A 25,955-nucleotide genomic window follows, 5' to 3' on the forward strand; every position below is an offset into this window, starting at 1 on the left:
TCCTCTCATAAAACAGAACCCGTGAGCTTGCGAAAATGATATATATTTTCTCTTCATTCCTAAAAAGGAATGGTGATTACCTTTTTTCTCACGGAGTGGCATAGGGATGGATAATGTGAATTTTAATTGAAGGTAGGCTTAGTATTTTAAATACAAAATCTACTCGTACATAGCACACATTGCAGATATGCAAATAATTTCATACTATTTTGATTATCATCCATGCACTATAGACCTCGTCTGAAATTATATGATTTATTGTGAAACGCATAATATTTCCTTTTTTATTACAAGTTTGTTTGTGCAATATTCAAAGGCCGATCGTTAAAATATGACATACAGTGCGTATGAAAAAAAAGTTTACACTTTGAAAAAGCCCTGGGAATTCAAAAATATGCAACATTTGGGTAATGTTTTCACATAGATTCTTAAATTTTGGTCTCATCTATCTAATGGAAGTAAAAGTTTTGACAGAATAGTACACTAAATTGAGCACTGTCCATTTTTGTAAAGCTCGCAGAAATCTGCGCAGAAATGCTCGTTTTCACGCTGTGTCAGTGGGAAAGGGCGAAATCAAACTTACTCTGCGAAACATTTCTCATACGTTTCCCTTGCACTTTTTGTCAATTGAAATAAAACGGATACATTCAGGCATTTTGTAACAATTTTGCCACCCAAATTGACATTTCAACACTTAGTAAGCACAACTTTTACCCTTTTTGTGCCAGCTGGATCTGAGTACAAAACTGAACACAATATTTTATATCAGACATCTCCAGCCTTTTTATTTTACTAAGTTTTTATCATTTAAGGTGGGTTTACATTTCGTTTTTCATTTAATACTTGTTTCTCCACACCTTTCCCAAGCTTGACAATCTTTAACAAAATAAAAATCAAGCCTAAGCCATTTAATGTAAATCACAGCTCAGTGTAAACCAACTATCGTGACGATGGCCTCGGTGTGAGGGGTTTGGGGTGGGGCGCAATGCACTCTTCGAAGTGTTTTGGGCAAGGAAACATGTTTAAAAAGGCAAAAGATATCTTCAAATCATTTTACTAGCTAAATTTTATTTGTTCTTCATGATTAAGGTCTACTTTTATTCGCATAACTATTTCAAAGTTCTGGGCAAATCATTTTTCACTAACTTTTCAAAAGTAAGTGGTACTCACTCAAGCGAAAATATTTTTCAACAGTTATATCGCCATTTGCTTAAATCGATCGGTACCAATGTTAAAATGTGGAAAAATATTCAGGATATTACAAATGTATGATTTTACAGGATTTTTTCGAAGTGTAAACTTTTTTTGATACGCACTGTATATATGAATATTATATTCGGTTTCAAGTGTGGAAAGGTTTTTGCATTTAATATCTTTTCGTTGTAAACTTTTATAAGGCTACTGCATTTTGTATATTCATGGATATTAATATAAATTTCATTTGGAGGGGTGGAGTCGTCTTATCCAATATGATTATCTATAGACGATGATAATTAACAATTGATCCTACAAGAACATGACTGAACGAAACATTTATGAGCAAAGTTAGTGACGTCATGAAAAAAGGTAACTCAGCAGGTGGTATGAATTTCGCAAATCCTAGTACACATTCAATTGAAGTAGAGCATTTGTACTTTGGATTGTTTGATTTCTACGCTGCAGAAGTCATTGCTGATATTGATCAGTCTCGTTTTACTGTGACCGAGATGACCCTTACCTTGTTGATAGCAGATCCAACGTCACAAAAGTTTTAATTGGCATTGTCATTGTTTGGTTGAAGACAGGATAGACTATATAGGACTTTTTGGAAATATCTCCAAGTACTTCGAATTAGTACCCTAGCGGGGATGGGAGACACCTCTTTAAGCAGAGTCATGGAAGCATTTCGTTCCGTGGACAGGGACCTACCACAAATTCTCAAGACTACCAACATATAGATCTCGCTCTCAGATGAATCAGCTATTTTAACAAAGTTTGTATGTACGCGAAGCGAAGAAGCATCGAGGTAGAAAGAGTCCAAAATACATGTTTATTCATTGCAAACAAGTTAATTCAGTTATTTAGACATTCAAAAACTTTTGGAATCAGGAAATATCTGTTGTCCATTTTTTTAACAACAAAAAACCGATTTTACGATGTTTGAATACCATGTCGAGGGAACATAGGTGTATATATATATATATATATATATATATTGCAGCAACTTTACTCTTTCCATCGAATAAAAACAAAAGCTTGAGCTTTTTGGGACGGCAACTTAGTATGAAGTAACAGAGAGTAGTATTAACCCCTTGAATCGTTATATTTTCAATAAGGTTACATTCGCATTGTATTTTGCATTTTAAATATCGGAATATATTTGACCATCATGACCGTGACACCTGAGGTATATATGCACCAGACGGCATTGATGTTGAATCAATAAAGCTGGCATACACGAAAGATCAGTACTCTTTGTCATGTAGGTCAGTCAAATATCGGCCTCAAACTATCACGACTATCTTGACTATGGGTGTCAATAGCACACCTTTTGCTTTTCTTATTGCATTCATACTTTACATTACAGAGTGAACATGTTGTTTAGAATTTTATTCACTGCCGTTTACTATAAGAACCGTACCGTTGTTGTTTAAACAGTTTAGATAACAAATTTGTTAATTCTTAATAACTTAAAGGGATGTTCCGGACTGAAAATGTTGATATCTGAATAAATAGAGTAAAATTTACAGAGCAAAATGCTGAAAATTTGATAAGTATCTGGTAACAAATAGCGGAGTTATGATTTTTCAAGTTTAGCAATTTATTGTAAAAAGAGTAATATGCACGTCATCATTAATATTCATTTGATGGGCTAATGATGTCATATTCCCATCTTCCTTTTTGCTACGTTATTACATGAAATCTTCATTGTTTAATTTTTCATATACATGTGTGAATGATATGTCTCCCTTGTAATGAAATAAGCTGCAGCAATATCTAATGCACGTAATCGGTTGTTATTCCAATATTTTTGGTTCTTGAAGGAAAATGTTTGAATAAATTTAATTTTATATATCAAAACAAAAAAGAACAAGTAGGGATAAAACATCTGTTTGCGTATTGAATATTCATGAGGACATGCCTTGAACTGTTCCCCGGAATAATGCAAATATTTCACATGCCATAACTTTGTTATTCATTGTCCGATTATGATCAAGTGTTCAGTGTTTTGATTGTCTGATTTTTCTTAATCTTTTCCAATCACATCATCAGCTTGGAATAAGTCTTTAAGCATGGTTGTTTAAATTGTTAAACAACTGTTAAGCTGTTAAACACCTACTGTGTCATGTAGTAAACATAGTTGTATAAAAATTCAAACAGAGTTTTCCTGTGTATCTTCTATACCACCAGGAGAATCTGGTCTGCAGGCAACCTACCCACTTTATATTTTCTATTTCAATGACAATGATAATGTGATTTAAACCGCACTCTGAATACATGATTTACATCATTTGCATCATTTGAAATTTGGAGTCGAAAAATTGCGTATTTCTTCAGGATTAAAAACAATACCGAAATACGATATGACCAAGAGTTACGGGGAGCAGATCACGGATGAGTCCATGTCAACGTCGAACTCGATGTCCATTCCGTCACGATATCCCTCGATATCAGAGGCAATGGCTAAACAGAGGGATGACTTAAAAACCATGCAGTATGGTTCTTTACGTCTTGAAGGCAGTCGTCAGGAGACGAAACCACTATTGGTACCATCCAGGAAGAACAGTGAGTGAATTCTGATATTGGCCTGATAAATTTTATATAATCAGTCTCTAATTTTGAATACATGCATGATATATTTATGTTTTAATATTGGAAGAGGGCTTATTTTCTAATCATATATGTATAATATGGGGAATGATTTATGACAGAGGGGGAAAGGAAGGAAAAATAATCCTAAGACGTGTAATAAGGGATGGTGGGCGATTACCGAGAGGACAATGGATAGAATCGGGAGTGGTGCAGAGGTATCTCGATTTTTTTTTTTTTTGGGGGGGGGGAAGACGACTTAAAGATAACATCGTATGTTCATCTTGAAGAACGTGGGTATTCTTGGTAACACATCTTTTTAGACAATCTTGTCTCTTTCCTTTTCTTCCTCTTTATATTTTCTCCCTTTCCCCTTCAACCTGAGAAATCGTAGGGTGCTCCCACTATTTGGTTTTCACTTATCTATAATTATTGGAATTAATTTGGTATTTCAAGCTGACTTCCACGTTTGTCTTTTTAATCCCTGAAGTTCCCGGTTTCATCCAAGTTCGCCATCAGATGGCAATATTAATATTCCTTGGGATGACTGCCGTCTGCGCGATGCGGCAAAACGTAAGCGTTGCCATGGTTGCAATGGTGAATGAGTCCTACGTCACACACGACGATCAAATCGGGAACGAGAGTCAGCAAGGCATAGAGACCTGCGCAGCTTCTCCAACAGCAAACTCCAGTACTGAACAGACGGTTAGCTTTATTACTTTGCTACTTTTGTAATATTCTTGAAGGATGAAATACATCCCTGAAATAATTAACGTAAAGTGGCCTTTGACAGCAAGGACGCGTCCCCATCATCTATAGACTGCTGTACAAACCCTTCACTCGAGTCAAGGGTCTGAATGTGCAGCCTACCTACGCCTTGTGTACTGAAGTCCCTCTATGAGCTAGTCTTTGCGTGGAGACGCACGTGCTGATCAAAGTTTCAACAGGGTCTGTGCCTGCAGACTACATCATCTACGTGACAACCTCATTATGCTCGACATACTCATGGGCAAAATTTTCTGACACCCCCCCAAAAAAAGGTCAAAGACTTACTTGTTAAAATATTGTATCAACCCGCAAAAAAATATCAGAGGTCACCAACGGTACGATTTTCTCGTCCAGAATTGGCTGACAACCTGCATTGGCCTAAGAAAGCCCACATAAACGAAAAAAAAAAACAGTTCATTCAAATTCTGCCGAAGGGGGGGGGGGGTAGGACACTCTGCTGAAGTGATGTTTATAGGAAGTGTACCGGTTAATTAAAACTTAGAATTTAATATTCATCAGTATATGAAAATGAACAAATATGCCCAAGATAGCACAAGAACTAATCCACCAAGGAAACATAGGATATAACTGCTTGATATTAATTGTGTAGTATTATCCGATCACACGAATGGTATGCCTAAGTGTGAAAGGTTAATTTAGCATGTTTAGGTGAATCCAGATTTCACCTGAGTATGATGTATTTTTACCCGGATTATGTATATGATGGTAACATTTTGCAGAGATCCGGTGATTTCCTTTGGGATGCTCAGACTCAAGAGCTGATCCTCGCGGGCTTCTTTTACGGGTACATCTTCACCCAACTCCCAGGCGGCTGGCTGTCCGACAAGTTTGGTATGAAATGGATCCTCGGTTCTGGATTTCTGTTATCGAGTGTTTGTACTCTCCTAGGACCTGTGGCAGCTTATGCTGGAACGGAGTGGTATTTCGTCACACGATTCTTCAGTGGTCTCGGTGAGGTAAGGATCAGTAAAACCATGGACCTGGGGTCCTTTTCATAAAGGACTGACCGACAAGGACCCGGAGTCAGGCCTGTACGGGGAGCGAATTTGTCTAAAAAAAAGGGGGGGGGGGGGGGTCAACAGCCAAATACATTCTGTTTCCATTGTACTTGTCATAGTCATGATAAATATTTGTATAGGAAACGGACTCCAGAAGAGAATGTCATCAACATTTTTCGTCCGACAAGTGGTCAGATCTTTTCATATTCTTCATTTTTAAAGAGAAATTTCATCTGTTGAATAATAGTTGGACATGACAGCAATTTCTGAAAAACAAAAGCCATGTCTATGATCCAGGGACAACAGGTCGTTTCTAACGTTTCTTTAACCAGTATAAGAACCTCATTAGGTTCTTTAAACAAAAATGCTCTAGTAGGTGATCATTGGTCCTTTGATGTTTCCTGCTTGATCCGGATTGTCATGCTTACTTAAGAAAACCAGCGCCATTTGCACCATTTCAATTACCATGTTGCATCCGATGTGATTCATTTTTCAGGGTGTCTCTTTCCCTAGTATGCTTGCCATGTGGTCTAAATGGGCACACCCGGAAGAGAGAAGCCGTCTTAGCGTCATCGGTTTTGTAGGTAAAAGTCACCCTTAAAGTTTCATATACTTTGAATTTCTTTACTTTATTATGCTAGTGAAGTTAAGTAAAAATGTCCTTTGTCGCGATGGTATGCAGACCATCTCACTATTTACTATTATCCACAACCTTTATCGTTGTCGTCGACATCGACGCCACTCACCTCATCTTCATCTTGTATTATTCTATCAGTAATACGTTCTATCTGTACTCACTCATCTTCCTATTGCAAGTTTGTCCATATTGGTATGGTTATGTCACATCATCTCCAAGAACAGCGTACTAGCAATAGGAAATATTGGATCTAAGGTAGATGTCAATATATTCTTATTGTTAGAAGAAAATTAAGATTTTCTTTTAATATTCAGACAGCTTAAACAGATACACGCACAATAATGATAACACTCTTTGACTTATTACCCATTGAATTAAAACGTGCGATCTCAAACCAAATATTTAAATAGTAAAATACGAGTTTTACACTCTAAGTTAAGCATTATGAATCACCGATCTTCTATTCCGAAAGGTTTTAATTTTCCCCGCTTTCATTGATAAAATATTGTTTGAGTTTTTCTATTTTGTTTCTTTTCCAACTGCTCAGGTTTCAACTTTGGAAATGTGATGGGTAATGCATTAACAGGATATCTCATCAAACTCAACGTGATAGGTGGATGGCCTCTTCCATTCTACATATTCGGTTCGTGATAACTACTTTATTTTTCAAAAGGAATACGGTGACCTATTGAAAATGAATGGTTGTTTCAATTCTAAAAATGGAAGCTGTACGTTAAAATGATAACGCATCTGTAGAGATTTTTACTGACACAAGATCTGAAAACAGATGCCGATGGCCTCGTTTGATGGGAAAAGTATGCAATGATGTATTAGCAAAATTATATATGCACATGTATCTGTATCTAAGAAATTCATTACCATTTTAGAAAGGAAAAACACATATAAGAAAATGGTTTGCTCGCGATGGGTATTTGTTGATCTTTCACCAAACATACCTTCTGGAATAATGTTCGTCTGTTTTCAACTGAATGAATAAGGTTCACAGTCTTGGATGTACATGTACTGGGGGGTGTTTCACAAAGATTTAAGTATGACTTAGGTCGCACTTAAATGTCGACGCGTACATGATATGCAACGCGCAATCTTATTGATCAATACGCAGTAGTGCGCGTCCTCTTGGCATGATCTGACCAATGCTGTCATGCCTTTTATACTGTGCGCAACCAGACATTTAAGTGCGACTCTAAGTCATACTTAAATCTTTGTGAAACACCCCCCTGGTTTGGTCTAACCAGGTACAGCAAAAGTAGAGGCGAGTCGAACTTTCACCCGTTAAACCTTTTAAGTGATGCATTTTGACTCAACAACCGCTTATTAGTCTAACAAATCTTCGTTTGTTAGATGAACCCTTGAGTGGCCTTCGGTCTACAGGTGTTCAATGTACATGTACATTGATGGGATGTGTGCGCATTGATGACTGTGTTGACTGAAAAAAAATTCATGACATCTTACAGGTTCAATAGGATGTCTTTGGTTCTTGTTATGGATTTTCGCTGCCTACAGTTCACCACGAGAACATCCCTGGATATCCCCAGAAGAGCGTGCATATCTCGAAGATGGTCTTAGACATTCTAACGTAGGTCACACATCATTTAACCGTGCTCATACAATCATACAAATTAAATTGTATAAATTATGCAGGATTCTCTCTTCATGTTAAGTGTTAAAAGTAGATATTCCCTTGACAGGTCCTAAACCAGGTCCTTGACAGGTCTTAAGATCCGGGTATCCTTGACACACTATCCAACGTATATGATTACGAGCGACTGTTTAGTAATATGGCATAAGGAGGGGCTAGTGCAGTCATTCTCAATTACTTTTATTAAAACTCCACATTTCTGGTAGATCTGTACTGCTTCACTAGCGCTATCGAGCGAAATATTGCTGAGGGCCAGCAAGTGCCCTTGGTGGGCTCGAGGGGCGGAGCACCTGGAAGCTTTGGAATATGAGGCTTTTTAAATGGCCAATAAAGGATCTAATTAATATCAATACAAGAAATACAAATGCAAACAAACAACACAATTATTTTTCAAATGATCAGTGACTTTTCATAACATACCAGTGATACTGCTAGTTCACGAGGGCATGCGCATATCACAGCAGGCAATACCTTAATTGCAGCATTTTTCTTTCACAACCTTGGATTTTAAATAATCAGCTTTGGAAACAAAGTTTTTGTTTTTCAATACGTCCAAAGCTCCTTAATTCTGTGAAAATTATTTGTTGGTTAAAACTTACCCGACTACTTTTCGTGATGCCACACTAATATGCAAATTAAGAACTTTATTTTATATCTGTATATGTCACCACTTTTTCCGATATGATGTGCTTTGCCAGGAGTCCAAGCTGTTGATTAAAAGCATGGCTTGTCAAGTATAAGAATATTAAATTATGTATTCATTGTCATCATTTCGAATGCTGCATCTGAGCTATTCCATCAATGTTCATTGGTATAATCTGGAAATGCGAAATTACGAGCCCTAAAAATAGTTGCAAACGTGATTGTATAGGCCTACCTACATGTTTATCGTGATGCACATACTTACTATTGACAGTCGCACATGAATCCATACACCAAGCATATAAAAACCATAACGTTAGAATAAATAAAAATAAAATCAATGAAGTTTAAAGGAAAACTGACTTGTTTTCCCCCTTTGTGTAAAATTATCATCAAATATCAATTCTACATACATATTTTTTCCCATTTTTTCATACCGGCTCCCACGCGCCACTCCGCAAGGCTCGGTGCGCCACAAGTGGCGCGCGCGCCGCTATTTGAGAATCCCTGGGCTAGTGCATTTCGAGTTTGTAAGAGTAATTTTACAACTACCACTACTACTACTACTACTACTACTACTACTACTTCTACTACTACTAATATTACTACGACAACTACTACTCTAACAACAACTACTATTCTACTACTACATCAACAACTACTACTACTGCTACTGCTAATCCTACTACTACTACGATAACTACTACTCTCATGACTGCTACAACAAGAACAATAGCAACTATTACTTCTACAAGAACAACGACTTTTTATACTTCTATACTACTACTACTACTACTACTACTACTACTACTAATACTAATACTAATAATATTATTGCTACTACTACTACTATTATTACTACTATAATACTACTAATACTAAAATACTTATCCTCCTACGGCTGCTGCTACTTGTACTTCTTCTTCTTTCACTACTACTTTTTCTACTTCTACTACTACTACTACTACTACAACTACTTTTTCTACTTCTACTACTACTACTTCTATTTTTACATATTACTATTGAACCAAACCAGAGCTCACCTTCGTGCACAGTTACCATTCTTTTCTTTTTATCCCTAGACACAAAGACCATCCGTGCCTTGGAAACACATCATCAGGTCCCCTCCTATGTGGTGCCAAGTATTCACCCATTTCCCGCACACACTTGGGATATTTACCCTCCTCGTCAACCTACCACTGTACTTCAGTGAAGGGCTTCAGGTTTCCCTAGAACTGGTAAGTTTTCAGTGTTGTCCATGCGTTGTATAAGTTGATGAATAGTGACCATTAATGAAATATTAGTAGACTATGCAACATTTAATCAATGTTTATAAGCGCTGTATAATATTACCACTGCTTTATCACGGCTACTCTGACTGCCTGATCGGGCGCTCGAGCGTTCAAGGAATTCCTTTCTTCTGGGTACCCATTTACAACTCCTAGGTAGAAAGTGGCAAATGTAGATAAACGCCTTGCCAGATAATGCGAGTGCTGCGCTTGGTTTGGAAACCCCCGGATCTTTTTTCGTTAATTCTGTTGTTATAACAAATCAAAGTCAATTACAAAATTTACATAGGATTATTGAACCCTGAATCTTGCGTTTTAGAGTCAAGAGACTTATCCGCTAAGCCACAATACCTTTTGTAGGCGGTTTCATCCACAAAGTATTGGCAACGATGCAGAACAGAAGGATCCCCTAAACGGGATTTCCCAGTTTTGTTATGTTATGTGTGGGTGTGTCAAAAAGTTGGTGTATGTGGGTTGTATTGGTATGGGTGTGTGACGGTGTATGTCAAGGTTTGTGTACATTTTTGTGGGGTGAGGGTGTGTGAGTGAGTGTGTGTGTGAGGGTTGTGAATGTGTGTAAGAGAGAAATATTATAAGAGCGAAAAGAAAGAGGGAGCTAGGGGTGCAAACAATGTTTATATCAGGTTTTCACTGAACCTACAAGTCAAATTACGACCAGTGAAATTATCATTATTAATGCTTTGAATTATCCTGGTTGGTCAGAGAGATCAGTGTAAGTTTAACTTTGTTAATGTCATTTTAAACATTCAGCCGTTTTGTGTCGCATTTTCAGGATACACTTGTTGCCATATATGACAAGTACATGTTAAAGCATAAATGGTTTTGTTTGTTATTGTAATTTTATTTCACATGAAAGGCAGGTGTATATTCGGCTCTTCCTTACGTCCTTCAATTTTTCACCATGTTGCTCACCAGTTATATATCTGATGGCCTCGTCTCTCGGAAGATACTCTCTAAAAAGGCAACGAGGAAACTTATGTCATTTATAGGTAAGCATACTGTGTCTGTTGCTCTGAATCTTTCTTTGCAAACTAAATGAATCGGACATTCTTGTTTTGTTTTGTTTTCTGGCAGCGTACGAATTAATGACGCATTGTTTTCGGTATAATAGTTTATGTGTCACCCCTAACCAAACAACAATTTTACATGAATGCCTACATGTTCTGAGTAGAAACTCATAGGGTCAGAATCTATCAATAATTTCAGCTGTTCAAAATCATGAAAACCTAATAAAAATATTTCAAAAAAGGGAAAAAAAATAATAATATCAGCTGATTCATTAAATAAAACACCACCAAAACCATATAAGAACATCATCAACACTACCCCGTCTGGGGCCCGTTGCAGAAAGAGTTGCAATCAATCGCAACTCTAAAAATCAAGCGCAACTTAGTTTTCAACCAATCAACAGCGCGCATTTGGGACTTGCGATTGATTTTTTTACTTGCGTTTAAACGCAACTCTTTCTGCAACGGACCCCTGGTCTGGAAAACATTCAATTGTCACTGTATTGTTTAGAGTGTCATCGGTCCTTAGTAGCGCTACAGTAACACAGGGAAATTATTTCTAATAAATTAATGTAATGTCTTGGCATACTTCTCTCTAAGATTCGTGCATTTTTCATACAATATTTATTACCATTTAGGTTTCGGGTCGGGTGCCCTCTTTCTTATCCTTGCTGGTTTTTCGCGGTGCAACACTGCCCTATCCGTGACGTTTGTGACCCTTGCCATGGGCGGGGTTGGTGTTTCTTTCTCTGGTCATTTCGTGGCCTTACTCGACATCGCCGGACCCTTTGCTGGTTTTGCCATGGGGATGATGAACACGGCCGGTACACTGGGGGGCATCGTTGGACCATACATTGTCGGCGTTCTTACAGAAATACAGGTTTGAGACAAATCTCAATCAATACCTAGGTAGTTCTTATTAGTTGCAGATTTCTGATCAGCTTGAAATGTGGGAGACAGGGTGGAATTTGTATGCAAAATGACAAATTCTGAAATTCAAGGGGATTTATGTATTCATTTGTTTTTAGAGTGACTTTTTTGCAGAAAGCCAATATTAATACTGTGGAATGAAAACTTGGTTTTATTTGGTTTGTGTCAGAAAGGGAATAAAAGTCACGTGGGATATACTTTATCAGCCCATGATGCCAACCATGCCAACGTGCCGAATTATAAGAAGAGTGTAAATTGCTGTGATCATGCATCCTCTCTCTCTCTTCCATTCTTCTCCATCTCAATCCCTCCCTACCCCCCTCTCTTTTCATTTTTCCTCTCACCCTCCTCTTGTATAAACGTTCTCTTACCCAGACCGATATTACAGGATGGCAGAAGGTGATGTGGACCATCGCCGGTATCTATTGCTTCGGCGGCTTGACTTTTCTCATCTTCGGCACAGTGGAACTTCAATATTGGGCCATACAGGACTACCAACCATATACAGTGATTGATGAATCGGCAAGCTTGATAAAAAATGAAAACGTCGACGAGTCTGAGTCTTAAACTCAGGACCCACTTGATGGGGGGGGAGTCTACTAAAAGTATAAAGCTGCATATTTGAAAAGGGGAGACTACAACGTGCTGCAGATGTGTGATTTAGTTGTCTTTTTTATGACTACACTTTTGTTAGTTTTCTTGTTATAAGGACACATTAGAGATGTCAATTAATGTATTATTTTAATTGATATGACTACAGTACTGCTTCGTGTTCTTTGTGTAATGTTACACAGGATGTGTGCTTGAATTGATCCAAGAAATCGACATTTTAGAGGCTACAAACCTGACATCGACACTTTCTTATTACCCGATTTTTACTCATTGAGGATTGCAAAGAGTAGAAGTATAAGTGAATGTTTATCTACGGGCTTAATTCGCTCAAGTATGTCTTTACCCATTGACAACTAAATTTCGTGATTCCCATAGACTTTGTACGCAACGTTCCTGTATAGGCAATGGGTTTATTCCAGTGTGTTCCTAACGGGTTGAAATAACGAGAATAAGCGAATGTTATGAAACTTAAGAAAAAACCGGAATGCATGAATAAATAATATTTTGCATAAAACGAATGTTTAAAACGGTCTTCATGGTTACAAGTCATTTTAAAGTGTTGTTTATAGGATTTTGGTGTGCATCGTGTTACTGAATCAAGGAAGGGTATTGCGATTCAAGAAAGTGTGCGATTGTGAGAAATCAGAAGTGTCTATGGGATAGAGGAGGAGAGCGAATGGGAGAGAGAAAAAGAGCCAAAGACAAGAGAGGGGAGAAAGTAGAGAGACAAGTCCCAAGTCACAAAACACATCAAAAGTCTCTTGGATAAATTATTACGCAAACGAAGGAATTCTGTGTAAATTAATCTATATTTTATTGCTTCATATAATAACCCAGCAGGTTTATACGTCATAGTAAATTAGTTAATTATTGTTAGCATTGCACATTTTAACGTCAAGTTATCTTGAATTCGTATACCAAATACATAAGTATCCCCTTCTATGTCAAGTTAATCATTTTGTTTGGTACACATGTTTCTTAGTCTACTTACTAATCTAACATGAACCCTGTGGTAATATAAATTCGATACAAGTTACAACATTCTATCTACATTTGCATTCCGAATTCTATATACCATGTGTAGTTCTATGTAAACGGGTGCATTCTGTTAAAATAATAAATAAAAATAACATAAAGGTCTCAGAACTTTTAAGAACACAATTTTTCAATTATGTTTCAATGTTTCCCTTATACCTACTTTTAAAATAACACACAGCGTTCTTTAAAGCGAGATGGCAAGATGAAATGTTCCTATACTAAATTTTAAGACACTGTGGTAAATGTGATGGTTCATATCAAGTCAATAATAAATAATTGTACGTTTGCAATAATACAATTATATACGAGCATTAATGCAAATGTGTAAGCATAATACTACACACAAAGATGATATCAACCGTGATTTTAACACGTTAGGCAGTATACACGAATTAACCCTTGTGACGTCATAGTCTTTCTGATAATGGTGAAAGACTATTTTAAGGTTACCATGGCATAACTTGAGGTAAAATAATACACTGTATATTCAATTCGTTGATTGCTTACAGTAACATATACGATTGCCTTATTCTTTACCCCAATATATAGATCACACCAAGTAAACAATTTTGAATAGTATTGTAGAAGTATGCATCATGACGCCACAAATGTAAATACCAACAATATATATTGTGAGATTGCACGCTTATTCACACGATTTACATCACTGTATAACGTGACGAGAAGCACAAAACCGGTAATAGTAACAAGTCTTTCAAGAAGAGCGTGACAGAGGGAAGTGGGTGGAGCCGTTAAGAAAAGCAAAGGTGCTAACTTGTAATGTCGAAATCCATATCGTTTACGTGATTAAGCAGATACAAATAGGGAGGGAGGATAAGAAAAAAATACCGGGAGAACATGAACATGACGAGCATGACAGCATGAGCAAATGAGAAGGGGGAAATATGAATAGCAAACACAAAATATGAGAAAAAAAAATAGAAACCAGAAGTAATAATCCACATTCTCTAGATACTTCTTGTGTATGTACATGTTTTTTACAGGAAACCTAGTGTACTAAACCAAAGCTACAAACACTACTTGATTGTCATAGATTGAGTACAATGTGAGTATGCTATTAGTAATCGAATTCAAATTTAACATAGAAAATAGCAAAGAGTATGTTTGCTACAAGGCATTTAATGCACACACTTATTTAAATATCATTTAAAGTAGACACTAGCACTAGACAGAACACAATAAAATTTTATCAATACTACTAATGCTGGATTCGTATTAGTGAAGAATAATACTGCATTATTTGTTAAATAACTTTAATGTTAAATTTGTTGGACGGCATAATAAAAACATCTTAGTCATGCCAGTAGCTCTTACAACAAAAGAAAGAAGTATCGAAGATTGATTGTGAAATCCCCCAAAAATAAATGTTAAAATACTTGATAATGCAATTTATTTCGCTCATATTGTTCAGCAATTTACAAAATGCCTAAATAAAAATATGTATCATACTATTATGTACAATTATGACAATGATAGCACATACATTTAACAGACTTTATTGTTTCATATTTAGACGAACACACTTTGTCTTGGGAATGGAAATCTGTACAGAGTTGAATTTCAAATCAATTAATGGACTCTAAATAGACTGAATATTTTTGTTGTAATTCTTGGAGATTCACTAGTAGCGCTAGAAAGGAAGTCCCTCTTAGTGATTAAAAGTTTCTTCTCTGTTGTTATTAGTTTCCTTGTTCTTCAAGGAATTGTTGTGGCAGCAGTGGGATACAATCCCATCCAACTCCTGCAACCTTCGGCTTTGGTTTTCGAGCGACTTGATGTGCATCCTCGTCATCTTGCATTCCTCTGGGAAGCCCTTCGTGACTGGTGAAAGGGGCTGTCTGAAGTTTTATCCGACAAGTCCCACTTTATCTTACAGTTACCATAGTAACACCGATTCTTAGCCAATATACATCGAGGAAAGTTGTCAGATCTGACAACTTGTCGGACAAAAATGTTGATAAAACACTCCCCTGACCAGTCCATCGCACGTCTAATTGATGTGAATGACTCGCTGTAGGTACCCTCGTCACAGGTCCTTGGTAGCGTAGAGAGGATCTGAGACAATGTTTTCATGTAGGTCGATGAAGAGAGGGATATAGGTCAAGAAGTCCAGAAAGTCCACCGTTGCTTTCCCTTCTCGAGTGAACTTTGTCATCACCTGAATTATAACGTTATAGAAAAATATAAGGTCAGGCAATATGGAGATATTTGGATTAAAACCCATTCTTTCAAGAGATAACACGGGAGTATTAAAAGTACGAACAGAAGTCGATGACAGTCATTTCGACTTTGAGGTTGTTGATGTAGATTATCGTCATACTAGTAACTTCTCGAATTTTGTTAGAGGGCGAACACAATGTGATGTGGGTACATAAACTTAATAAATGAATAAGAAGGAATAAAATAAAAATAAAGATTCATGTTATCAAAAACACACCGAAGAGACATAACATTACATACCGATAGCAATTTCATGAATAATTTCCTGTAGGGCACATTTGTTATGAAAAGGGGAAACTTTCGCAGTTATTGGAACAATGCTTCGTGTGCTGATATATGTTTATAGTGTCACCTAACCTTGTTCATGATCTTATGTTTTATACAGTGCGCTTATACATGTTAAAGTAAGATTTTTTTTCAAACTCACCAAATCAACATGCTCTTTCCGGAGGCCACCTGCCTCCAGCTCAACCTGAAGGTTCTTGACGGGAACCTCACCAGGAAAACCATGCTCCTCTTCATCTTCCAGGAGATAGAACAACTCCTTCGCTCGATCCATCTTCACATTTAGAGCCTCAAAGTTGATCTTGTTGATCAGCTTCTTGATAAAGGGGCTAGGGGTGTAAAGATAGAGAAGATATGGCATGGTTATGGAAGGGAAAGTTAAGAATACGCCTGTAACATCGTATATGTACAGAGTTACAAATCCTTGATGGGCGTTCAAACGGTTTTTGGGGCGTTTCTAAAGTGTGTCTGTTATGTTTACGTATGGCTATATTGACATATAGAATGTGGAGTGCAGAATGCAATGTAAACATCTTTGCTAAATATAAACAAAGTACGTCTGTTTCCGAAATATTCGATGAGAGAATGCACTAAGATGAAAATATATTTTGTATTTGGTATAGAGATCTTTTCTATTTGTCATAAAGTGGCATGAATGTAACAAGGAAATAATAATAATAATGAATAATATAGTGTATTTATAATGCGCACATATCCACCTTGTTAGGTGCTCAAGGCGTTCCTATATTACCAGGCTAAGCTAGGCGTTCATAGCGCACGCATCCTTTTAAGGAATTACTTCCTACCGGTACCCATTTGTTTATGAGTTTCGATTGATTCTATCTACAAAATTAAGGCAGAGCCTTCATTTCAATATTTTATTTAATAATACTGGTTAGGGACAGGGCAGAAAATGCAAAATAAAAGAAGAAAAAAAAATGAATACCAGAATGTACTTACTCTAGCCTTGATATTTTCTCGGACAAAGCTGCAACGATTGTAAAGAGCTTAAAATCGATTCGATGACGCTGAGGTAAATCAAGAACCTGAAATTTAAAGTTTGATAAATTCAAGATTATTGGTCCATGAACAAATTGCACATGTCTTGCTTCCTAATTCTCAATAAAAGAATAGGTGTTGCTAATTAATGCGTCTACATAGTGTCCTTCATAAAATCATCTCCATACATTCAAATTCAAATAAAAATTCAAAGCAAAGTCGTACTTCGGTCTCCATGTTGTTGACCTTTTAAGCTTATAGTCGTCATTTTCCCCATTGTGTGTAATTTTATAATAGTTTTACTTTGCCAGATTATCGTTCAGTGCTCGAACCTAAATAATTTAGACCTGGATTGTGCGATTTAAAAAAAATTAAATCAGATTGATATGTCTGTTCTCATTCTTTGTTCTCTATCCATCATCATAACCCGAGGAAGGAAATAATGTGTGAGTGAATAATATTCCTAGCTTTCATCCACTCTCGTTCGCTTTTAAAATATCACAACTGTGTAAAAAACTGCAACCGAACTAAGATTATAATATAGTACTTACGTGGTACACATATTGGCATTCCTTTTCCGATATCAAATGACTATTGACTCTCTGCAACAGACTTTCCACATTGGCCGTCTCGATTTCGAACGGCTGTGTAAAACAATGGTATTAAAAAGGATAGTGGTTATCTCACATTAATTGATTTCTTTCTAAATTAGTGATAATGAATGCAATAATGAGGATAACTTAGGAGTCCTCCAAGACAAGGGCATTCATGCTTCGAGTACTATCCTTTATCATTCCCTACTACGGGGTTATAGTACGAAATAAAAAAATGCATGATTATGAAAATTTACACCATTAACGAGCCTTTGAGCTAGGCATGACTGACATGATATAATTCAATAATAACAAAATATCTACCTGGTTAGCTACCTGTTGTGCTCAAAATTCATTTAATTTGCCTGTCCGAATATACTGCACCTAAATTATTCTGAATTTTTGCGTCTATCGCCCACATGTATCGTCGGAATAGAATGTATTGTTTCCGTCTTACCTGTTCTTGGTTCATCATATTAAAGAGAGTGCTCTGTTTCCTTCTAAACTCTGGTTTGGATGCCATCCGATCGGATGATTCATTCTCTTTCATCCTCGTTTCAAGATTTTCCAACATCTTCTTTTCACCTGCAAAGCAATAATTATTTTTTGTTAAGTTGAAAAATCATGTACTGCACACTATGTTTCTACACAGTAAAAATTGAAGTGTTAAAATGTGTAGATAGAGGACCACATCATTAATTTAGCTCCGGTGTTATATTAACAGCGTTAGTTTAACATCCCATGGGTGTTATTACAACACCTTCAGCTGTTACTTCAAGACTCTTTCGTGTTATGTTCAAACTCTAGGGTGTAATTTTAACACCTCAACGAGTGATCCTCTAGGGGCACCAGCTAATGTGAGTTTTAACATACAAGGTTTATGCAGAACATAATGAATATAATTGATGTCTGTTCCCAGATCTCCCCGCTACTTCTTGGAGAAGTTTGGTAACGTGTTTTAATGGACTATGTGGTGATTAACCATTTCAAACATTATCTTATAAATCTTATAAACACCCACGTACACACAAGATTCATCTCCAGAAATGGAGGGAAATGTTAAAGCTGGGATTAAACCATATTGAAAATGAAAATCACATTTATTATCTTGAACATTTGACTTGAAATGATTTTTTTTTTCGAATTGGCTAATAGTATCTTACCTTCTAGTTCTTTGATTTGTTTATTCGCTGCTTCCAGTCTCTCCTCCGTGATTTGTTTACTAACGGTGAGTCTGCAAACCTCAGCATCAGTCTCGGCCTGATAAAAACAAAATCATCATTTTATCAGATAATATCTAAAGCTTGCTTTGAACAAAATCTTAAGCTCCTTGTTTATTGCTCTTTATAGTGTTGCTATCGTCATCGTCTGAATTTCAACTTATGTTTTGTCTAAATCTCCTGTTTTCTTTTACCCATTTCTCATCTTCATCTTTCCTCGTTTTCTTTCTCCATCTCCTCTTCTTTATTATTCAACTTTTTCGACTTCTCCTCCCCCTTCTCATTTATTTTCTTCTTTTTGATTTTCTTTTTATTCTCGTCCTTCTTCTTCTCGTCCTCTTCTTCTTCTTCTTCTCCTCCTCCTCCTCTTCCTTCTTCTACTTCATCTTCTCCTCCTCCTCCTTTTCAATCTTTTCCTCTCCTCCATATTTTCATTCTTTAAGTTCTTGTTCAAAAGTGAATATTAATTTTCCCTTACCATGGCAACCTGTTTTTCGGTCATTCTGCTCAAGACCCACTCGTCGGTCCCATTTTTCAGGATAGGGAATCCCAAACTGCCAATTTTCGTTGTTTCTGTTTCTATTGGTTTGGTTGACGATGAAGATGACAGTGGTGGTGAAGCTGACGTTGTATCTGCTTGATCAATTACCACACTTTTTGGTCCTGATGTCTTTGATGCTGTTGGAAAAAAAGAAACATTTCATTATGGATAATTTATCATTACTTTTAGGCCATACAAACAGACATATCGTACAATCTTAAAAGACAATGAATTCACTAATTGAATCCAAATAAGTTTTGTTTTTATAAAATGGAAGAAAATGAAGAGAGTTAACGTATTTATCCATGGGTCATTGCTCACATAGTAAAAATCAATACTGTTGCCCAGAAGTATGCATACCCTCACAGAAAGACATTCAGAGAAACAATTTGTTTAATTGCATATCATTTCAGCAAGTAAGATGATGCGGAATACATTTTCCTTCATTACAACAAAAATTATATTCGAGAGGCAAATACACATTTTCTTTTCATTTAGAGATGTCTTAACATTCAGAAAGGAATTGAATAAGCATAAAATGCATTCGAACTGAAAAGAGACATACAGTGTTCCTGTCGATTGAGGAAGGAAGATAATTATCTCTAAAATCAACTTCAAATATACATGTAGATCTGTAATGTTTCACACCTTTGTCTTTCTTTTTCTTCTTTGACTTTTTATCCTTCTTCTTCTTCGCCTCTGCTGCTGCTGCAGCATCTGGGTCCCAGTCAAAGCGGAAGATCTCGAGGAACTCGTTTCTTGCAATATCCGCGATCGCCTTGTTCCGAGAAGCTGTAAAATTATCGGTAAATGAGGGCAAGATTGATTACCAATACCAACGTAATAAGGCAATAGAGACACAGAAACATGCGGTATATATATATATATATATATATACATATATAAAACGATGTATACACGATTCCTACTTTCGACTGACTGATTCTGAAAAGCTGTACGATATCAAAAGTAAACTATTCGACTGACTTATTATGAAAAGCTGTAATAGAATCGTTAAAATAAGAGCGAGAATGATTACAAATTACAATACAATTGATATAAGGCATTTCTGCAAAAGAGCTATTCTGGTCCCTAATTACACTCTTCCCAAAGTGAGACAAGGGATCAGTCGTTTTGGAGTGGGATTTACATCTTTTTTAGAGTGCATTATAGCTCCTCCTTGGGTTAAAACGTCTAAAATTTTACACTGTTCACTCAACGTTCACTCAACGTAAGGATGTAAATCCCACTATAAAATCATTGAGACCAGATTAGCACTTTTACACTTACAGTGTAAGCTGTTAATGGAAATGATAGTAATGATATTCAGTTCTTTCGTAATCCATGACACATAGCAAAGTATATCTATATGCACTTATAAGCTATATGACACAACAACATTAAGTACATATATAGGAAATGAAATTCGAAGTATAAGTGAAGATTGCTAGGCACCAAGTTCATCAAATGACAAACAAATACATTTTGGTGAGATTTGTTGGTGAGTCTATCAAGGCCTTCAATTTATTCATCTGGGGGCAGATATAGATATGATTTAGATTTCTTGCATGGTGTATATATACGTCACATATATCACCATTTGGGGATATTTTCCATCTTAGCTGGTCAACTTACTTTCTAAGTACGAAACTTTCTCCTTCAAAGTGGCCACCTTCTGTTCTTGTCTCTCAAGCATAAAGCGGCTCCTATCCAGTTTTTCTTCGACGTCAAACTAAAAGGGGGAAACGGAGAATGGTTATCCAGTATTGAGTATAAATTATTGTCAGTGTTCAATAAGACTGAACAGAGGGCATTGAAATTAGAAATGGCAATCAATGGCCAAAGGTAATAATCAGTGAATAGATTATTGACATTTACATTTCATATGACACTATTTAGGGTTGAACGAGAGTAAAAAATTTATTGACTTTCTTTTCTGGTTTCTTACTACACCGATTGTAGATGTGAATATAGTATTTGAATATACTTTTGTATTCTTATCTCATGTCTCATAATATTCCCTTTTCTTACAGATAACTGTTTCATATGAATTTCTTTGTGATGTAATTTTTATTCTTCTTTACTGTTTATCATGTTGAATTTCTTAGAGCATTCGATCGATGGTTAGAATGGATATATGTCTGTATTAGAAATGTGATTTATTATCAATATTGATGGGAAAAAAAATCTTTAATAAAATGAACATACCTTGTCATTGATTCCATAGGATGCAATCTTTGCTTTCAACATCCTCTGCGGGTCGTCGCTTGAGGCACTATCAGCTCTACCACTGTCAACATCGTCATCTTTGACATCGCCTTTAACGCCTCCATCCTCGACATCGTCCAGTTTCATCGGACTAACATAGTCGTCTTCATTGACCTCCATGGGTGTGGTCTTAAAGGTAGCACTAAACTCTTCCAAGTCACTCTTGAACCCGAGATTGACCTCGCCTGGCCTCACTATTGCACTTCCGTATCCAGATGACTGCTCCGTGGTCATCGACCCCGTCTCCGACTGGTCGTCAATGTCGTGGTCACCCGCTGCCCTGTCCGAAGACGCCGTGTTCATCCATTGCCTTAACGTACGATCTTCAACGTTGATCCCCGTACTCCGGAGTTGGGTGTTGAAGACACGCTGGTAATGTGGCACACGTTCTTTGCTGAAAGGATGAAAAAATATCATACGAAAATGAAGTTTGTGGTTTTCCATAGACCTGTAACCATGATTACGTTGTCTCATTTATAAAAGTCTTGAAGTAATGGCCCATACACCATTCAGATATAGAGTCATTGATGTAGAATTTATAAAAGAATGTGGGTATAGAAATGGTAAAATAATACATTTTTGTTGTTGGTATCTCTGTCCAGAAGAACATTTTTTTAGAGTGGTATAATAGTAAGACATAAAGTTATAAAAATATTTACTACTAAGACCAAAGCCTAACAAACCTTTGTTTGTTAAGTCTTCTTATAGAATTATGTTCTTCCTGTAACATTTATGTGCCAATACGTTCTGTCTTCTTAAGAGACAATGCACTTTTATTGGTTTCGTTTTGGTGCTAGGTCAGGTATTAAATTGAAGACAAGACAAATAAGATTGGTGTACAATGAACTTACTGGACAATGCAGTACTTGGCAAGATAGTCGAGTGGATCCCTCAAGGCTGGGTCCGGGCTGCTAGGGGGGTTACCAGCTTCAACCTTCCTCCATTTTTTCTTCTTAGGTCTGAGAGAGAGAGAGAGGGGGTGGAGGGATCACATAAGTAGGAGATTTTAAATACCATCTTAGTCTCGATCCTATACCTTCCTGAATTCTTTGTCTCTCTATGATGGGCTATATGCCATTTTTTAATGGTTCATCAATATGGTATTACAGATATTAAATCTATTTTCAAAACATTGAATTATTCAATGATAAATAATTCCTACGGATAAACAGGATGGCTATGTATTCAATGGCAATAAGATTTAAAACTACTTGAGTTGAATAGTTTAGTAGCGAGCCTGCATGATACCATGATATGATGGGGAATGGAATACAGGCATGACATAAAAGGAGTTTGAGTGGGATCAAATAATTTCCAAAGTGCGAGAAAGAATTGATCATTACTTGTATTCCGGCCGTCTCCTCCACATGATTGGCTCGGGCTTCTGGGGCAGGGGCATAGGTCGTTTCCGGGGCTCAGGAACGGGTTCCTCGACTGGCTTCGGGGCTGGTTGAGGTACAGTGATCTCGGGAAGAGGTGGGAGTTGTGGTTCTACGGGGGCAGGTACCGGGAACGCAGGCACAGCAATGTCCGCAACTCGTGGCCCAGTGTCAGGCATTTCCCAAGGATCCGATGGCGGTGGCTAGTTGGATAAAACAATTTGAGTAACTAAGTCTACTAATATCTAGTAAACTGAGTAATCCTGCATCTGATTTATTTTTCAAACTTGTATCAATTACACGTTATGATATTTTTACAGTTTAAGTCAACCAACAAACGACTGATTCGAATTAATAGGGCCATTTTACGAACAGACGACCTTCTAAAGATTGATTAATTCCATATTTAGAAAGTAGGGATTTCACAGAAAATGCTTATTTTATTCATTATAATTCATATTGTAATAAAGTGCAATGTCAATTCAAGTGGTGAGTAGAATGTAACGTGATGAAATAATTCGTTCAGTGTCTTATGTAACTACGTTTTATGTGTAACCGCAGAGAGAATATGATTATTATGCGCTATAATATTATAAGTAATATATCAAAATTATTGACAAAATGATTTGCAGATCCAGCAGGAAGCAAAACATGTGTTTACGAACTTAGTCATGAATAAATGATTCGTCTTTAAATCATCACCTAATAGGGTTTCGAGTATTTCTTATTACATATAATATTTTGAGTGGAATAATATAATATAATATTGTTATTGAAGTGAAGCATTATGTTTACTCACCCTGACTGGCATAGGCGCTGCCACACCAAGGGGTTTGACTTCTTTCCTCACCCGCTTAGGAAGCTTCGCTCTTCGGTTCTTCTTCGGAGGATTAACCTTGGGCTTAGACTCTGCACAATTAAAAAAATATTAAGAAAATAGAAAACAAACACGATGAAAAACATATTACACTGTGAAAACTGCGGTGTTAAAACTGACACCAATTGGTGTTAATAGAGGACCACACCCTGAGGTGTTAAAATTACACCCTAGAGATTAAACATAACACCAAAGAGTGTAAATGTAACAACAAAAGGTGTTGTAATAACACCTATAGGTGTAAAACTAACACCACCAATTTAACACCGGTGTAAAATAACTGGTGTGGTCCTCTTTGTACACCGGTTAACACCACAGTTTTTGTTGTGTACACTTTAACGATTACAGGTGGATTGATGATAGGCATATCAATACCAAATTGTCCTTCGTGATGATGCGCAGCCTTATTCCTCTTCCTCCTCTCTTCATTTTAGCTGAACCATTTCCCAAACAGCCATAATTTGCATCAGGACCAAAGAAGGAGATAAAAATCAGAGACACAATGCCGAAGACAGTCGCGTTAAGAATCACCACAAAGTTGTTCTTTGAAGTCCTTTGATATGCCAAAGTGTCCGAAGTGAGTTTAGTTTAATACCAAAGTTCAAAGCCTTACACCAAGAAGGCCTACGCTTGTCGTCTTTTTGTGAGGATTTCGGTTACCACTTCTTATCCATCGAACAGTTGACTCCTAGATTTCTTTTAAACATTCTAGGCTGCTAATAATCGCCATTACAAATCACAGTGGCTATAAGATGGAAATGGCATGCAGTTGGCCTTTTAAGTGCGAAGGCAAAATCAAGGTAGATAACATCACCAATGTACTATCATGTCGATTACGTTTAATTCACGAATAATCAACAGAAATTTATGAATCAGTGACTTGATCAAGAATAGAAAAATCATGATAATGTTCCGTGATAACACCGCTTTTTTCATAGATACTGACACGCAATACGATTCAGACGTGATTCCATCTCTCGCATAATACAAAGGAGCTTCCAAATCGGTAGTTTATTACACTTATTGGACTTCTAAGCAGCTGGATAAGATTTGCAGAAAAGCTCTGATTTAATCCCCATGCCACAAGCCCACAACGGGAATCCATACAACCATATACTTGTATTCTGGAGGGATTTGTACTGTATATTCACAGGCACACTTCAATGTTAAACGTTGAAGTCGCTATGGACTAGACGTTTTTATAGTATGGTATTAATTAATGGGAAATAACTATGTTATAAGTTCAACAAGAGGCAGATGAATTGGAAATTAGCGGGACGGGCATCGCCCTTTTGTCTTTGGACTTTCTTTCAATCGATCCAATTATTATCATTGAATTAGTCCGTCGTGGGTTTAATCAATCAAGCGTTACTGCGTGCTCGCTCTGCCGTGCCATTTAACACAAAGAGGGATGCTTTTTCGGTAGCCATGGCAACTTCTGATTTTATGGTGGACGAGCTCGTTTCGATCGAGCTTAGAATAATCGGATTTGTAATCTATTTAGAATTTTTTTTTAACTGTGTCCCATTCCGACTTTATTTCTTTATCTCCCCCTTCTTGAATTCGATAAAATGAAAGGGGGATTTACCACAATGTCGGTAAGTATACATGTATTTTATCGTTATGCCAGGTGATCGAATAACAATCCAAGTTTATTTGCAACTCAAATATACAAATCTTAGTTAATAGGGAAATAAAACTCCGTGCAAATTCTGCTTTAATTAGAATGTGTGTCAGAGGAAAGTAGAAGGAGTGGGCCTATGGGACCATGGTAACGCTTCCGTCACACCAACGAAACCGACTCCAAACCGACTGATGATAAGCCATTGGATATAACGTAATAGCTTTGATCAGTGTGAAGTCGGCACCGGCTGTGTGAATGGCAATTTTAGGACGTACCTTTTTCCTTGGTTGGAAGTGAGACGGGTTTCCTTGGTTCCGGTTCAGGGGCGGGAATAACTTCCTTTACAGGTTCTTCGGGTGGATCGGGAGGAGACGGAGGGAGCTCTTGTTTCGGTGGAGGTGTCAGATCTTTTTCTATAAATCAAATATAATCATAATGTTTAGGAGTATTGTACGAGGTGACTTGATTCAGAGACAAACAAATCAAACGATATTTTTTTTAGAATGATGAATTTCT

At 36.9% G+C, this 25,955-nt stretch overlaps 2 protein-coding genes across 2 annotated transcripts; one reads left to right on the forward strand and one right to left on the reverse strand.

The window, feature by feature from the left end:
- The first annotated feature begins 1,695 nt into the window (after window positions 1-1,695).
- Window positions 1,696-12,892, forward strand: LOC121420874 (sialin-like). Its single transcript, XM_041615485.1, has 11 exons — window positions 1,696-1,976; window positions 3,391-3,765; window positions 4,280-4,494; window positions 5,298-5,534; window positions 6,073-6,160; window positions 6,761-6,856; window positions 7,689-7,810; window positions 9,598-9,753; window positions 10,682-10,814; window positions 11,471-11,712; window positions 12,138-12,892. Exons 2-11 carry the CDS (start codon window positions 3,564-3,566, stop codon window positions 12,327-12,329), a joined length of 1,683 nt encoding a protein of 560 aa, XP_041471419.1. The 5' UTR covers window positions 1,696-1,976; window positions 3,391-3,563; the 3' UTR covers window positions 12,330-12,892.
- A 1,517-nt stretch (window positions 12,893-14,409) lies between these two features.
- Window positions 14,410-25,856, reverse strand: LOC121420890. The gene is made up of 14 exons (XM_041615486.1): window positions 25,715-25,856; window positions 23,738-23,847; window positions 22,903-23,141; window positions 22,411-22,518; window positions 21,500-21,953; window positions 20,927-21,023; window positions 19,940-20,083; window positions 19,229-19,428; window positions 18,694-18,790; window positions 17,988-18,115; window positions 17,489-17,581; window positions 16,899-16,984; window positions 16,081-16,267; window positions 14,410-15,591 (listed from the first exon to the last, which is right to left on the reverse strand). The coding sequence occupies exons 2-14, from the start codon at window positions 23,747-23,749 to the stop codon at window positions 15,460-15,462; spliced, it is 1,977 nt and encodes a 658-aa protein (XP_041471420.1). The 5' UTR covers window positions 23,750-23,847; window positions 25,715-25,856; the 3' UTR covers window positions 14,410-15,459.
- Window positions 25,857-25,955: the final 99 nt, after the last annotated feature.

The sequence above is a fragment of the Lytechinus variegatus genome, chromosome 1 (assembly GCF_018143015.1).
Source record: "Lytechinus variegatus isolate NC3 chromosome 1, Lvar_3.0, whole genome shotgun sequence".
Lineage (NCBI taxonomy): Eukaryota > Metazoa > Echinodermata > Echinoidea > Temnopleuroida > Toxopneustidae > Lytechinus > Lytechinus variegatus.

Coding starts and splice junctions, on each gene's coding strand:
- LOC121420874 (XM_041615485.1), top strand. CDS start 3,564: ATGACCAAGAGTTACGGGGAGCAGATCACGGATGAGTCCATGTCAACG. Junction 3,766..4,279: donor GGTACCATCCAGGAAGAACA/GTGAGTGAATTC, acceptor TAATCCCTGAAG/TTCCCGGTTTCATCCAAGTT. Junction 10,815..11,470: donor GAAACTTATGTCATTTATAG/GTAAGCATACTG, acceptor ATTACCATTTAG/GTTTCGGGTCGGGTGCCCTC.
- LOC121420890 (XM_041615486.1), bottom strand. Junction 22,519..22,902: donor AGGAGACGGCCGGAATACAA/GTAATGATCAAT, acceptor TCTCTCTCTCAG/ACCTAAGAAGAAAAAATGGA. Junction 15,592..16,080: donor GGAAAGAGCATGTTGATTTG/GTGAGTTTGAAA, acceptor GTTATAATTCAG/GTGATGACAAAGTTCACTCG.